Source organism: Chaetodon trifascialis, chromosome 13 (genome assembly GCF_039877785.1).
Source record: "Chaetodon trifascialis isolate fChaTrf1 chromosome 13, fChaTrf1.hap1, whole genome shotgun sequence".
Lineage (NCBI taxonomy): Eukaryota > Metazoa > Chordata > Actinopteri > Chaetodontiformes > Chaetodontidae > Chaetodon > Chaetodon trifascialis.
This window is the reverse complement of record NC_092068.1, coordinates 15115236-15131661: the sequence shown is the minus strand read 5'-3', so window position 1 is coordinate 15131661 and position 16426 is coordinate 15115236. Positions and strand designations below refer to the sequence as shown.

The window sequence follows — 16426 nt, the reverse complement described above, 5'->3', positions numbered from 1 at the left end:
GCATTTGCTAATTAGCACTAAACACAAGGTACAGCTGAAGCTGAGGCAGTGTCGTTAGCTTTGCAGGCACTTGCTAATAAACAGTTAAACTGAACCGAAAGGCTTGTTTTTGTTATTAATTATTTTGAAAGCATTCAATTAAAAGAAAATTTTGCTTCCTGCTGCTGCACTGACGAGTTTGAAATAAAATCGGCATGAGGTAGTTTTCTAAAACTCGTCTTGAGATGCCTGTAGGCTCCAGCCTTTTGAAAAAGATACACCTCTCCATGTTGAGGTACATTTATCTGCCAGGAGAGACTTTGCAGCAGTATATGATGTCCAGCCCAATTATCATGGATCAAAGCCAGACAACATGAAGGAGGAAAGTGAGGATAAAAACACTAAGACGTGACTCAGGTCAGGGTTTGTCTGTTGCACTGGAACAGCCTGCAAAGTGAAAGCAAAATGAATAATGAGTGGCGCCTTTTCATATGAACCCTTGTGCTCAGTGACTCACCAGCGAAGAAAGACGACATGTTCATGTTTTTGATTACACAGAGTGTTCTTGTATTTACTGATTGCAACATTATCTGCGCTCCACTCTGCGGGATTAGCTTGTGTTTTGCATGTGTGCGCATAAACAAACTGCAGCTTTGAAGTGCTCCTCCTCACATTTTATTCACATGCATTCGAAAATGTGAAGCAGAGCCATCCATCTGTGGACAGTCCTATCAGAAAAGATCTGAAAGGTTTAATATGGTGAAACTGAATATTGGTCTGTGTCTGTATTTCTAATTAATAAAAATCACAGAATGTGTATTTTCCATAAGAGATATCCAACATTTACACATAAACAATGACCTCCTAGTACAAATTACCACCTCTCTCACACATACACACACACACACACACACACACACACACACACACACACACACACACACACACACACACACACGTCAGGGTGCTGGTTCCCAGTATAAGGATTACAAGTTTTACCTGTGACAGCTCTAATGAAGGATGACCTAACAAGGCCTAGTCCTCATCTATATTTGTCCTAACATTGTCTGGAGTTAGGAGAGTGAGGGGCTCGAATGTGCAACAGGTTAAAAAAAAAATTGGGCTTGTTGCTAAGGAACTAGCCGTTGGTCTGCGTCAAGAGGACAGGGTACAGGGAGTGAGTCAATGATACCAAACAGAAACGGTTTCTCATCTACTTCACAGTAATACGAAAACCATTACTGGCCAGGAGCGGGAAAGGTCAAACATTCAATGTGCAAATAACGAGGAAGTGCAACAGCAAGACTCGAGGCCATTGCTAGGAAATGGAAGGAAATTACAGCATGACGATGTGTATCTGTAAAAATCATCAGTAAAATGGAAATATAGTGTGGGATAAAAACACTTTCACGAGTCCTGTGCAGTATGTACGGAAAGAAACTTTATTAGATCAAACCCCTGTAGATACTATAACAGCATTTAAAGTTTTTGCAACAGCTGAGCAATAAAAAAGACTTACAAAAGATTTTTTATGGCAACCACCTTACTTATAGACACATCATAAATACCGTAACCAAATCCCAAATCCTAACACACTTCACTTAATAGGATTACAGATTACAACTGACATTCACACCTACACACATTGCATACTTTCTATTTTAAAACCAACCTTGAATTTAAATAAGTAGTATTCATTAATAAATATTAAGTATTTCATCAATAAGTGGGTGTACTGTTCTCTTTTAGGAAATATTTCATTAGTGATGTCGGTATGTATGTGCCCATGTAAGAAAGACGTTTAGAGGTGCAGAATATAAAAATCTGGTCGACAATAACAAACACTTCATAAGACAAACACAGAAATTTAAGAATCCTCCTCCCCTCCATCAACAATAAGGAAAGTCAAATGTATAAATATGATCGTTCTAAAGTGCATCTGTCAAAGACTTGTCGAATTAAAAGTCATCACTTATTAAAAAAAGAAAAAAAAAGGGCTGACAAAACTAAAAATAGATATGTCTGAACGTGCAGCAGATATATTTAGCAAAAACTACCTACATACATGCACAGGGTTTTTTTGTTTGTTTTGTTTTTAGGCAATGGAAAAAGAACAAGGTGACAGATAAAAAGGATAAACATCTTCACATTGTCAAGAGATGATAAGTAGTTCTGTGCCATTTCAGTCTACGCTCGTTTGCTCACACTTGGCTTCGCAGAATATTTTACTGAAATCTGAAGCAAACTTGGCGGATTTAAAAAAGCACACAGTGGTGAATAAGTTCCTTCCTCCCGCTCTCCCACTCAGTCCGTTCGACCTGCGGCTCTTCAGATCGTCCCTTGTGAGAGGTGAGGGTCGTCGGGTCTAGATCTTAGGCAGCTTGGGAGCACTGATCAGAGGGTTGGTCTCTTGAAGAAATCGCCGTCCTGCACTCTTGTAGTCGTAGGTGCACTCGTGCGTCTCTGCGTAGCGGTGGGTGGCACAGAAGTTGTGACCACACCTGAAACATTGAAATAAACAGATATTTTGGTACGCACACATGACAATAAAGACCTTAGAAATACTACTTTATGTCTAACAATATGTGTCACATGCGTCACACGCTCCTCAGGAGATCTCAGAGTCTGCAAATAAAACCCATTGAGTTTCTCCATCAGCAGACATCACCTGCTCACTCATCAGGCTATTCTGCTGATGCAGAGTCACATTACTCCCTTCTTATTTGAACCCGTCCATAGAGAGGTTTTCTGAAGACTGAAAACCTCCTTTATGTGCTTTAATCATTGTACTCCTATGAGTCCATTAGTAAAAGGAGCAACACGATGTCAGACGTCCAATTTATTTAATTTGTGAGCCCTCACAGTGAGTAAATTACATTAGCCATTTAATCGCAGAAGTTTCCCATTTGACAAAACTGGTAGTTAGTCTTTTGAACACGGTTGGGAGCTCCCCTTCAAGTGGCTGGTGTTAAGAGATTAGAGTTACATACTGTTGCATCAGCTTCAATGTGCACGCTCTGGACAAGGCCCGAGAGAGGGGAAGTGATCCAGATTGATGTCGTAGGGAAGAACTTTGATAATGTTAATAACTTGTGGCAGAACAAGCAGTGAACAGAGACGTGTTTGCACTGGAGAGATGGCTGAGAGAACAAAATGATGAACTAGGAAAAAGACCACTCTCTACTAAAAGGGCTGCTTCAGGACAAGAATGACAAATAGGGAGAGATTTGATTTAGAGTTAGAAAGTGTGTATGTGTGAGCGAGAGAGAGAGAGAGAGAGAGAGAGAGAGAGTGGGCGCAGGTGGAAATGCTGGAGGCACTCGTACCTGCACTCGTAGCTGGTGGCCAGGCCAGTCTTCTTGCCACAGAGGAAGCAGTGCTTTGAGCTCGTCTTCTTGCTGCCTGTGGGAGCCTTGACTGGAGGTAGGTGGTACGTTGGAGTGCCTTTGAGGAGAGGAAACAGTTTTTATTTACTTTACAGGCGCCAGTGTGGAATAACCGACTGTGTAGTAGATTGTGTAAAAGGTTTGCATCAATGCCAGGGACTCATCTACAAACAGTTCAATCATGTAGTTTGGCTCTCTGGTAAATTATAACATTTGTAAACATCCTGTGTCCATTTCTACTTTGTGACAAAGTCCTTCGCTTTAATTTGTGCTTATTAACATTTAACAAGCCTCAAATTTGCTCAAGCTGAGCCCATCCTGGTAATCATGAAGCCATAAAAGGTTAGATCAACACAGAACTATGCGGGGGGGGGGGGGGGGGGTTGCACTTCTCTATTCAGAACTTTCAGGCATGTTTTACTTCTGACCAAAACCCTGCAGTGATGTCAAAGCAGCCGTTTTCACCAGCTGTCAAAAGGCAAATCACCTGCTGTGAAATCACATGCTGGAGGGTGGCCAGAAATGCAAAATGCTTTTAAATCTCACCGAACATTTCGGAAAAACTGTCAGTCTTCACTATTTGGCTTTGTTTTGTCTAAGTTTCTATTTTAAACCTGTTTCACTGAGGACAAAGAGCGTTTTCATATCATGCCTTAAGTCTGCTTGATGTCTGTCACCTGATACCCACAGGAAAAAAAACTGCCAGGAAATGATCCCTTAAAAACTGTGTTCAAACTGCCACATTCATGTTGTTCTATCGAGGGCTTCTTTGTCAGTCCTGACAATTCCTTTCAAGTTTGGTGTATATTTTTAAATAATGTAGGTAATTATCTAGATGTAAACAGCATACATTTGTGACACTGCTATTATTGAAATAGTGTTGACAGTCAATCATGTTCGACCCCGTTTCCTAAAATGTTGGGAGCCTGTGTAAAACATAAATTAAGCACAAAGTGACATTTTCCTAATCCTTTCTGACATATGCTCACAAAGACAGTATTTTCAATGTTGTGCCTCATCAGCTTCATTGATCTCTGTTTATTCTGAATTTGATGCAGCAACACGTTTCAAACAAGTTGGGATGGGAGCAACAACAGACTGTTTGGAACAGTCCACAGGTAAACAGGTTCATTGGTAACAGGTGATAGTGTCATGGTTGGGTATGAAAGGGACATCCTGGAAAGGCTCAGTCGTTCACAAGCGAGGATGGAGCCAGCTTCACCACTTTGTGAACACATGATCGTATAAAGGATGTTACTACATGGGCCCCAGAACACTTTGTTGTCGGTAAACACAGCTCACTTGAAAATGATTGCGTTCTGTTTTTATCACGTTTTACACAGCGTCCCAACTGCTTTTGGAAACAGGTTTGTTTCAGGAAATTTTCAGGCTTTGCCATACGAGCCTTTCCCCTGGTGTAACATCTCACAATTGTGTTAATTTCCCAAGTCAGGGAACACCGGCTTATGTCAGCTTATACTTGTGATAATCACGTCTGTGGAGGCATGCAGCTCGGCCGGGTTTGTGAGCCGTGGGGTTTCAGAAACGTACAGATAAAAGTGACAGCTCTGTGATGAAGGTGCAGGAAGCGAGCTGTCAAGCAGCTGGGCGTGGGATTGGATTTTTATTTGTCTTGTGTACTTGAATCTGCTATCATCAGACGTACAGTGGTTCAAACACCCAAGCTCATTTTCCACATTCTCTTATGTAATAGAGCCAACTTGAATTTGATTACATTTAATTAAGGGTTGTCCCAATTAAGTTTTCTTTGCTCCCAATCCTAATCCGACTCATTAATGCGGAGGATCTGATGTGCAGTACATTTTCTGCGCACGCAGCAGCACTGTAGACACAAAGGCACATTTTTTCCAACTTAAAATATCTCAGTTTGTTTCACTCTCTGTCAGTTCTGATATTTTCACTGGAACTGCTGACTGTTTTTGTTTGTGCTGCTCTACATTTAAGTCACGGATGACAGCGGAAAAGCTTCTAATATTTTAATGGAGCACAATGAGATGTTCATGAAAGCTGGTGTAGCTGGGGCACGCTAGGATTCTGTGAACAATAGATCTGCTTTACAGACCAATTAGAATATGATTTATTTTACAGGTCTATACTTTCCCTAATAATTCAAGGAAGTTTCCTTGAAAGAACTGTTTGTGTGTAACTGAAAGAAGTACATGAAGGGAAACTAGGTTTTCCTTGAATTAGCTCCACTTAAAACCAAGTAAATATTCATTCATCATTTCTTTATTATTGGAAACTTTATCCATCTGAGCACTGTCTCTATTTTCCCTGTAATTATTGCCAAATTATATAGTTCCTTCCAGGAAACCTCTGGCAAATTATTAGGAAATTACAGGCTTGTGAAACAAAGCATTAAGAACTGGTTGGTTCAGACATTGCTTACAACTGACCCACACATCCATGCAATAAAACACGGAGGTAGAGCATCATGCTATGAGGATCAGTCTGAACTGGAATTTGTCCTGATTGAGGAAACCATGAATGTCAAATATAGACAGATGACTGGAAAAAAGGAGGCAGCCTGCCACGGCCGTCTCGAAAACATTCTTCAGACTTCATTTTTAATAAACAAACCCCATGAGTACAATTAGGATTAAAAACAAAAACGAGCTTGAGGAGTAAATTCGTCTTTTTGGAATAACTCGTGGTCAGAGTCAGCATACTTAGGGTCACTGTTCGATGGAATTCATTTTGAAAGTGCTCTCAAATGTGTTTTTTCCCCATTTAGTTTATTTATTCGGTATTCGTTCCTTTCACATCTCGGTGTGGAAATGCAGCTGAAAGTAGAGACATTCACAGTCATTTGTGTGCCGTCATTAGTTCAGTTTTTCAATGCCGTTCGCAGTCCACTTTTTCACTACCACCAATAAATTCTCAGCCTGTGGGGAACTCAGACTCTGATAAATAAATGTCCAGTATAGGGGAAAACAGAGAACCTTGATTCACTACTTCTTGTGCACATCCATGCATATTTATCTGTATTCTCTGTGAATAGTGTAAGCATATCAATGTCCGTCATAAATAAGTGAGTGTGTTTGTGTGTAGGCCTGGCGCCTTCTGTTGTGTGCTGCTTCTGCAGTTGTAGCAATAATGAATATTTAAAACCCTCGAGGAGCTTGTAGTGCTCATTCAACATGCACTGAAGGTTTTCACGTAATCGTCTCTCTATATGTGACTGCGGCTTTCAAGAACTGCATCTTTGTTCAGAACTGTGTGGCTGTGATGTGTGCCCTCTGGTACGTCTGACAGCATTTTGAAAACACAACAGGTGGCAGTAAACGCAGAAATTTCTTTCTGTGCTCGTTCTTATGAAAACATAAAAGGTGTTTGTGAGTCTCTCTTACCAATTCTCCCAAATGAAGTTACGACTCCCCCAGCTGATGCAAGAGTGTTGGTGGCCTGAGAAAACAACAGCAGCGTGAAATATAATATTTAGAGCAAATCATTAAAACCACTGCAGTGCTAAAAAATGTGCTGGAAAAGAACTGTAAGTAGCCACTATCACTGGTGAAGTAATAAAATGTATGTGCAATATCTTCACTCAGAATGAACCCAGCAGTAAACAGGACAAGTTTATACTTTGATTCATACGCAGGCGTTAGCAAAATCTATGCAGCAGGACAAACAAGGACAAACAGGAGGGAAGCTCATTACAAGATGGACCAAAGATGATTTCTGATATTTCACCTGTTTACTATTTGCATCTCTCCTTGTCTGTCTACTTATTTGCAAATATACAGTTTGATATATTACAACTGAAAGGATATCATTTCAGTGTATGTGCTGTGACACATACGAGTTAATGCCTGATGAAGTCCCTCTACAGCATTTTAATAAAGCCTTTCAAAGGAGCAGCAGTGTGTGGGTGTTTTATTCTTTTATCATTACAGTGAGTGCTTTGCTCTGGGGCTGGGAGATACCATTATCTCATGGCTCATGACATCCTGACAGGCAATTCTGATCTCTGCACGACTGCTCAGTTGGATCGCAGTGTTATAATATTTGACAATATAACATATGCAGTTTTTGAAGATCTGTGATTCTGGTCTACTAATTTAAATCAATGTGATGAAACTAATTGTGATCTTATCATGTGATGTTGAAAAATTCAGTGTTGCATCAAAATGATGCTGCTACAATTCTAGCAAAAAGAATTTCGTATCACCCACTTCTACTTTTAAGAATCTGCTACTTTTCTGGTTTGGGGTAAGCATAGACTCATACTCCCACTTAAGTGAGAGCAATTTTCCAAAATCACTGTTTCAAGACTCATATAAATACTTCAAAGCAAACAAACTGAGCATCAAAAACTATTTTACAAAACCAATCTTATCAGCTAACACTGACATGCATCTGTGCTCACCATGTAAGAGGCTGCTGCCCGGTGCAACGGTGACATTTGTCTGATAAGATCATCCTGAAGGAGCCTGTTATTTGGGATGGGTGGCAGCCTGGAGCCAAGGCTGCTTTGTCCTGAGGCAGTGGCAGGAGGTAATGCCAGTGCAAGTCCCACACTCTCTCCAAGGCAGTCCCTGCTGTTGCCACTGTCTGGAGCCCTTGTAGACAGAGAAGCCAGGAGTTCAGAGTTATTCACTGATCCCAGTGGCTCCTTACAGGCTTGGTTGGCCATCTTAGTGATGCCTCTTGCTTCCCTCTTCGAGATAAGCTCTGGCCTCTTGCCAGGTGTCTCTACTTTAACACCACGAAGGCGTGGCGGATGGGCCGTGGTGCAGGGTTGAGGGGATGTGTTGCCTGGCTTCACTTGCGCTGGGGATTGTGCTTGAAGTTTGGGCTGTAAACGGGAGACAGAGGAATCAAAAGGCTGAGGCAGCGGTCTGGTAGAAGTGGATGGTGAGGAGGAGGCAGGTAACGGAGAGGGAGGGTTGATGTGAAATGATGTGCCAAGATGTGTCCTATCAGCTCTGCTGAGAGTATCGCTTGTCCCAAGTGTCCAGGTGTTGAGTGGGGAGGGGGAGAGTGGCAGCTGGTGCTGAGCCCCAACCTCAAGGGACCGACGACCTCCCTCTGGCTGGGTGGACACATCCAGACTCAGAGGGTCTGACAGTTCCCCAAATGGTGCACCAGGTTGTGCTGGCACCACCAGCCCAGCAGCTTCCTCTAACAAACCGAGCCCGACAGCCTCCGCCACAGGCTCAGCTGGGTCAAAGGTGGCTTCAGGTGGCCCCCTGATATACAGCGGAGGGAGCTGAGGGTACACACAGTCCCTCATCAACCTGGTGCTGCCAATGTCTAAGCGGGACACTTTGGGAGGGGGTCGGATCTTTGCGAATGGTGGGCATGTCTCCCATGGTTCCTCCTCCTGAAGCATATAACAAGAAGGTGAGGAGAAAGAAGGAGGGGGTCGTCGAGGGATGGACAAGTGGGCAGATGTTGTAGCAGCAGAGAGCGAGGAGGGGTCTCCGGGCTTATGGTCTGCAATTGGAGGTAGTTGTGCGTTCGACTGCCGAGGCTGGTTGATCTGGGGGAGTGAACGAAAGACGCGATGATGGTGTCGTGTGCTGGAAGGTCCTAGAGAGCCACTGAAGTGATGTGGGCTGACGGGGGGGCGTTGTTTCACCTTTGCCGACTTCTTCGGCTGGAGGACAGAGACGCGGACAGAGACCATCAGATTATACCACAGCACCCTCTCAAATGCACTGTACATTTTCAGTATTTTCTCTCATTCTGTAAAATTCTAAAATCATACGTTCATCTTGATTCTGATGATGAACTACACGCAGAAGTTAATTATGAGCATAAAAACATTATAGAGCCACAACAGTTTAATTTAATGAAAAGCTCCATCATCTTACAAACATGCAAATTAGAGTACGGTGAAATACATCAGCAGGAAGCAAAATGGCTGTAGGCTACCATTTTCAGTCTGTAATAAAGATTAGCAGGATTCAATGTGACGATAATATCAGACATAACTTGGCTTCATTATTTTACTGATAAAAAAAATACAGCTATGAAAAACCTGCTTGAATAACTTTCACATAAAGGGCATAATGCCTGTTTTTAATAGCATGTGGAAATGTGAAAGAAAATGATGTGAAGGCCACATTTGCTCTGTAGAATGTTTATCGGTTTTCAGCTTCCAACCTTCTTGTTGAGGTTCATGTCCTCCATCTTGGCTTTGAGTAGCTTCATTTTGTTCATGGTGATTGAGTTCTCAAGACTCTGCTGTGCGGCTGCACAGCTCTCACCATCGTCCTCCCCCTCTGCACACACATTGTACACCGAGCCACCACTGAAAAGGTATGAGAGGCAAAAACACTTGCTTTTAGTGATCTAACAAAGCTGTCTGCTAAACGGCAGTCTCTTCAACATTTGGCACTACAATGGGCATCAACTCGTCCACCAACCACCACTGAATGATCAATGCCAAGTACTCAACTCCGCACTGGCTGAACAATTCTAATCATAATTACACTTTATCAACTGCTGCGTGTTCCTCATCTGTGCCTTTTTTTCATCGCACCATTCTCAATATTCAGAACCAGATGCAATTATCTCTGTTTACATTACGGTTACTGAGCGTTTAATGATGACTAATGTGAGCAAACCCCATCCCTGTTATATGCATAACAATATAATAATTGTGCTTAAAAACAACAGACATAATGAAAATATCCCGACCTCAGAGATTCAGACAGTGGGGTCAGGGTGCCGTCTCCCCTGTCCACCACCCTGAAAAAGTTTAGCTGGTCACCCTCACGATAGACCACAAATGTGACCTGTTTATTGGACAGGCTTTTCTCCCAACCCTCTTCCTTTGTGCTCTCCATCAGGTCAGCCGCCTCTTTGATCGGGTCCTCCATGGTTACTGACAAAAGAAAACAGGGACACTTGTGGTTTAACAGCATCTTTTAATTATCTAATGAATTGGGGAATTCACCTTTAATTATTATCATATGATGTAAAACTACAGATGTCAAGCTATCATGTCAGTGTGCAGTTCTTTGGTCTCTTTCTTACCTCTCCTGGTGTTAATGGGGCCTCCCCTCATAGCTAAGACCAGTTTCAAAGTGCAGCCCTCTGCAATGCTGAAAACACAGAGTGACGATCAGAACAACACAGTAAGTCAACAGTATTGTAACCCACTCCTCTGTGCATGTAATTCCAATGGGAAAGAAGGAAATAACAATAAGCAACACATTTACATTTGTGGTAAAATGCTTTACTTCTGAGGCAGAGGGGAGAGGCTCTGATCTAAAGTAAACAACACTTCAGGGGTCAGGATGATTTCCAGATGAACTTAAGCGCACAACTGGGAATTCCAGTGGAACATTTGGTTCAAATGAGCAGATCTTTCACTGCCTACTCTGCCTCTCTGCTTCGAAAACTTCAAAAGCATGCGGCGGTGTGATGGGTGAGCCGAGCAAGATCTCACCAGAGGCTGTTCATGTGGAAAATTAAGTGACAAGCATTCATAACAATAACCGCCATCTGCAGCCAGCAGAGCACTGGAGGGTGAGGTCTGCATCTCATATGACCAGTATGTCACTTGTCTCACCAAGCTTTACATCTTTGGTCTATTTACAACAAGTTGAACTGAACTAAGACTGAGTCATCATCACAGCAAAAAGGCTGTTAAAGCAAATCACTCTAAATGTATACAGCATGTTTTCAAGCATATTTCCAGCAATTGCTCTAACAAGCCTTGCTGCCTGTGTGATTTTGCCACATGTGTCAGTGCCATGAAGAACAGAAGGGGTCGGCAGGAATAGTTTTACCCATAGTCATGCAGACAATGTTCATCATCCAGCTCCAGATTGTTCCAGATAAGGTGTTGCTGGGCAACAGGGATACCTTTAGAGATAGACAGAGAGAAGATAGAAGAGAAAACAACCAAAGTTGACAAGAAGCTGTTCATTTTTCAAAGACTAAGTTCACTAATCTGACAGACAGGCAAGATGGGAATACAAGCAACAGAAGCATGTACACTCTGACTGAGGGCAGACTGAATATGATTCATGTCTGCCCCCTATAGACAGAACTATGTAACTGCTGAAAAGGGTAAATCAGAGAAGACGCAAAAAAAAAGAAAAAAAAAGGAAATTTATTTGATGTGCTAAAGAGTAATCTCACCATAAATGCATCTTATCTTACACTTAAAGTGGTGAAATGTAAGAGGTTGGTTGGATTATGTCAATATTGTAATGAATATTATTGAAAATGAGACACAAAATAATAAGACTCCCGTCGAGGGATGACAGCCTAATGAATACAAAGGCTCTCTAGAGTTACTCCTTGGAATGAGATGGAGTGTATGTGTAGTCAGGAAGCTCTCTGAGCCCACAATGAGTGAACTCGCTGACCCGGTGCTGGAGGTGAGCCAGTGTTAGTGAGTGAGCAGTGGTCCTTTCATTTGCAGAGTGGTATGCTCCATCACAAACACACAGCCTTGGCTGACACACCTCCTCACACACAGAGCACAGAGGGGCCTTTCTGACCAAAACAGCAGTAAAGACTGTCGATATGGCAGGTCGTCTACAAAAATATGAAGTTTGAATAAACACATATTTCGTTCAAATGAATTCCTAAACAATCCACATAACCATATCTTTAACAACTGATTCTACTGTGCTCAATCATGGTGCCTCTGCTTCCTCACGAGTCAACAGGTGACTCAACAGATTTGCTGTTGTAATAATATAATAAGCCATTTTACAAACTAGATTCCAAAAAAAGTGAGGATGCTGTGTAAAATGTAAATAAAAATGTAATACAATCATTTGCAAATTAACTCTGTTCACTGACAACGGTCTTACAAAATGTTCCTGAGCCCATGTAGTAACATCCTTTACACAATCATGTGTTCACAAAGTGGTGAACCTCACTCCATCCTTGGTTGTGATTGACTGAGCCTTTTGAGGATGTCCCTTTCATACTCAGTCATGATCGCCTGTTACCAATGAACCTGTTTACCTGTGGACTGTTCAAAACAGGTGTTTTTGGAGCATCCCACAACTTTCCCAGTCTGTTGTTGCTCCTGTACCAACTTGTTTGAAACGTGTTGCTGCATCAAATTCAGAATAAGCATTTATTGTCTTTGTTCTGTTTTTATTATATCAGTATATGTCAAAAAGGATGAGCAAGTTATCACATTGTGTTTTATTTATGTTTTACACAGCATCCCATCTTTTTTGGAATCAGGATTGTACGTCAACAAACAGCCTGACCTTTCGCAATTTTGCACACTGAATCAAAAGTGCCTTCACACATTATTGCTAAGACGTTTTGACATGATTCAGCACGGCTTGTAACTTTGCTCCAGCTTGTCTAAACGAACTGAACAACAATAGTGATGCCTTCAAAGGGTGAAAGTGACATTTAATGAATGCCCACAGCTGGAGCACACGGCATGGACTTATACACTGAATTTTAAAGAAGGACAAATCATAATAGATTGAATATTTAATTTTTTGCAACAGAAAATAGTTAGAATTTCAAACAACACCAAAGCACTCCTCAACGCTGCTCGTGGTGTGCAGTGACAACAGATCTGGGGGCTCTAAACTTAACCATGACTTTTCAGCCTCACCCTGTTTTCTGCATCTGCTTGTTCTTTCACCAAGTTATGATAAACCTGGTAAGCAGTAAGTAAACAAGTAAACAATGAAAGAGATGGACAAAACTGACTCCACAGAGCAGTTATATACAGAACAGCACAGCTCAGGAGAGATGACACAAAATGGTCAAACAAATGACAGGAAGTAAACATGTGATATTTCTGTAACTTTTATCTTCTCTCGTCCATCTAATAATTGATGCAACTTTCTGGCTCAATCAGTGCAATAACCGAAGTGTGGTTACTATTCCCTAACTGCTGACAAAAACATGCAAAGTACACATCAGTGAGTTTTGTACCTTCCAGCCTCTGGATCTTTGCCTTGACTGAAATGACAGCCTCAAAGGGCAGCACGCGCAGCTCAAAGCAGGTCCCTGTCAGGGTCTCTATGAAGAGCTCCATAGTGTCATAGAAAGGGAGCTTATAGTGAAAAGCTCCCACACTGTCGTCATTAAAGAAGGGTGGCTCCTTCCTGTCAGTCATCTTGGCCGGTTGGGAGAGAGACTTTAGGGTGAGATGATTAAATGGGGGGGCTGGCCCAAGATGAGGGAGAGAGGGACAGGCACTGCTTACTGGCTTCACGACCGTTGCGCATCATGCGGGATGACCACAGCTGGAAGCAGAAACAAAAACACAATGTAATTATAGTAACTTTTTAGAAGGTTTGATTACTTTAACGATTCCTTGCCTCTGCAATCAGGTGTCTTAAATATACTGTATATTCTTCCCATAGGTCAAGAATTTATTTGTGATCATCCTCACTCTGAAAAGTAACATTTGCAAGTCAGCTCAGCATTCACAAAGCCTTAAAAAGCTAACCTCTGAGAACGAGTCATTTCCAATTGTACATGAATGAATGCACCATTTTTACAGACTTCAGTCAATCCATGTATTCAACTGCATTTTGGTGCAGACTTTTGAAAGGCAGACAAAATCTAATTGGGTGGCCACACAATTTCTATACATAGGCGACACTACACGACTGTGGGGGATATTCACATTATGAATAACATAACAACAGTTATGCACCTGATAGTAGTAGTTTTGTAGGTAACACAAACAGGATGGACCAGCAGTAACAGACAACATGACAAAAAATATGCTCATGCATGGAATAAAAAACCATCGAGACATTCTTGTGGCATGTTTTCAATTGAGGTGTAACTGTTTCAGAAAAAGGGCATGTCTCGGTGGCAGCCGACACATCCAACCCTCTCATAAAAAATTCAGTGCAGTATTTAAAGCCAGGGCCAAAATTCAAGAAGATCAGGTGTGTTATATAAGCCCATGAGTGGTATGAGGTGTCCTGTGCCTGACCACAGCCCTCCACACATCACCTCTGGTGTCATGTCTCAACAACATTTTAGAATATTCAATCTGCATCATTTATTTATTCTGAAAAAGGAAGACAAGCGTAATTCAACATCAGAATTAATGCTGTGTCATATAATACAGCATATTTTTATCGTTTAACAGCCAAAAGAACAGAAGAATATACACTGCAGGTTCTCCTCTGAAAGCAATACACGTTTTCTCGTTTGGGACCGATGAGATTTATATACATCAATTATATATCATCTCGTCCCCGTGTGTGTGTGTGTGTGTGTGTGTGTGTGTGTGTGTGTGTGTGTGTGTGTGTGTGTGTGTGTGTGTGTGTGTGTTTGGATTACGCTTGTCCATAAGATGCTCCAGGGCACTTGTAACTTAACGGACGTGACCTTTTAAAATGAGATCTTCCACTTTACTGGGCCATGACAAAAGCTCACGGATAACCTCTCATGTCCACCATTGAGGTTTCAATACAGAAGGTGAACTGTCTGGCTGATTGTTGGCTGTATGGGCTGTATGGTGTTAGTATATGGGGCCTGGTGTGTAACGTTACCCATTCAGAGACTTCAGGGGTGTCACAATAGGCTATTCTCTGAAGAAAACTGTTTGGTTGTCAAGTTACAGTCGACGCAATGCACAAATTGCCTCTAGCTAATGATAAATTTAACCTTACATGAAGCTGCTGACCGCACCACTACAGCAGAAGCCACAGGCCAGGTCGGCAAAAACAAATGAACTCGGTTAGCTAGCTGCCGACAACAGAGATGAATGGAGTTGGGAATCGTCTCAACTCCAGCGGCTAACGTTAGCAAAGAAAGGTCACACAAGCAGTATTTATCTCCTAGTGTCCACAATGCAAATTATTGTCTTGGTTAACGTTAGTATTTTATCGTTAAATCCTTACCAGTATCTTCTGCAGTGACACGGTAGTGAAGCCCAGCTAACCGACGCTGCTAACATTAGCTGTCGTTGCCATGTTAGCCAACAACTCAAACAATGGCCACCTTTCTCTGTGGATGGCTAGCAGGCTGCTAGGCTACATTCATCGGTTTCACTCCTGTCCCGTCCGGCGTAACTGTCGAGGGTGACGTTATGTTCAAAACTAAGCAGCATTTCTTCACATTTAACCTCAAAAACTGCACAAGGAACAAACTAGGCTGCAGCCCGTTGACAGTCGCCGTGGTACCCTTGTTGGCGACATCATCATACCTGTCAAAGACGGCTGAACAACACCTTTGTGACTTCTGTTGAGTGACAGGCAAGGGAACCAATAAGCGTTACGCATAATGAGGTGGGCGGGACCACAATTGCTCTGGTTAAAGGAGGGTCACTTTCACATCCTCATGAGTTCAGTCCCAAATTGTCTAAATAAATAAATAAAAATAGCAGCAATAACAAATAAAATTAAATAATCGTTTGAAAAAAAATACCATTATATCTGTAAATATCACAGGCGTAGTAATACATTGAATATGTAGGTACATCATTGGTAGAAAATGACCTAATCAGCTTGTATGAAACTCTGGGGTACCCTCAACTGACTTTGAAAAGTCTTAATCTTTTGAATTTAAAAACACTTAATACAACCACATTGAAACATGTCTTAAAAAGGAGTTGAACAGTATCCAATATGATCACAAAAAGTTAAAATTTGCCATACAAATATGTAAATAAACTTGTTTTGTCTCACACATTTTGTCTGTTTCAAATGTAAGCCAGTTTGTGGCCCCATGTCAGTAACAAGGTCCCACTCATATGCAAGAAAACTGCCTTGAGCAAACAGGCCATGCTCAAGGCACAAAACAAAGCAAGGTCTTTGCCCTGGGACTGACGAATTATGCCTTCAGAGGTTTCTGGAGCTTTTACTTGACCAACTTTGGAAAAAGTTACAGAATTTCTTGCAGACTAGTGGGTTCTCGCTAATAAGGCATCAGCCTCAGTTCCTCCTTTTAACTTTAAGACTACTGACCTCAGCAAAAACACGAAGCCTTAATCATCCAAAAATGAAACAGACACAGTGTTAATAATCAAGTTCCCCTTCTTTGGAATGGGCTTCCTGCTTGTATCAGATACCGATCAATATTTAAGTCTAGACAGACACGGCACTCATGAAAACAAGTGAATTGGA

At 41.8% G+C, this 16426-nt stretch overlaps 1 protein-coding gene across 1 annotated transcript; it reads right to left on the bottom strand.

Annotated features, from left to right (window-relative positions):
* Nucleotides 1-1398: 1398 nt before the first annotated feature.
* On the bottom strand, nt 1399-15541 carry zfand4 (zinc finger, AN1-type domain 4). Its single transcript, XM_070978073.1, has 10 exons — nt 15203-15541; nt 13269-13582; nt 11132-11207; nt 10374-10441; nt 10035-10221; nt 9498-9645; nt 7756-8988; nt 6737-6791; nt 3306-3423; nt 1399-2480 (listed from the first exon to the last, which is right to left on the bottom strand). Exons 2-10 carry the CDS (start codon nt 13450-13452, stop codon nt 2345-2347), a joined length of 2205 nt encoding a protein of 734 aa, XP_070834174.1. The 5' UTR covers nt 13453-13582; nt 15203-15541; the 3' UTR covers nt 1399-2344.
* Between the last annotated feature and the right edge of the window lie 885 nt (nt 15542-16426).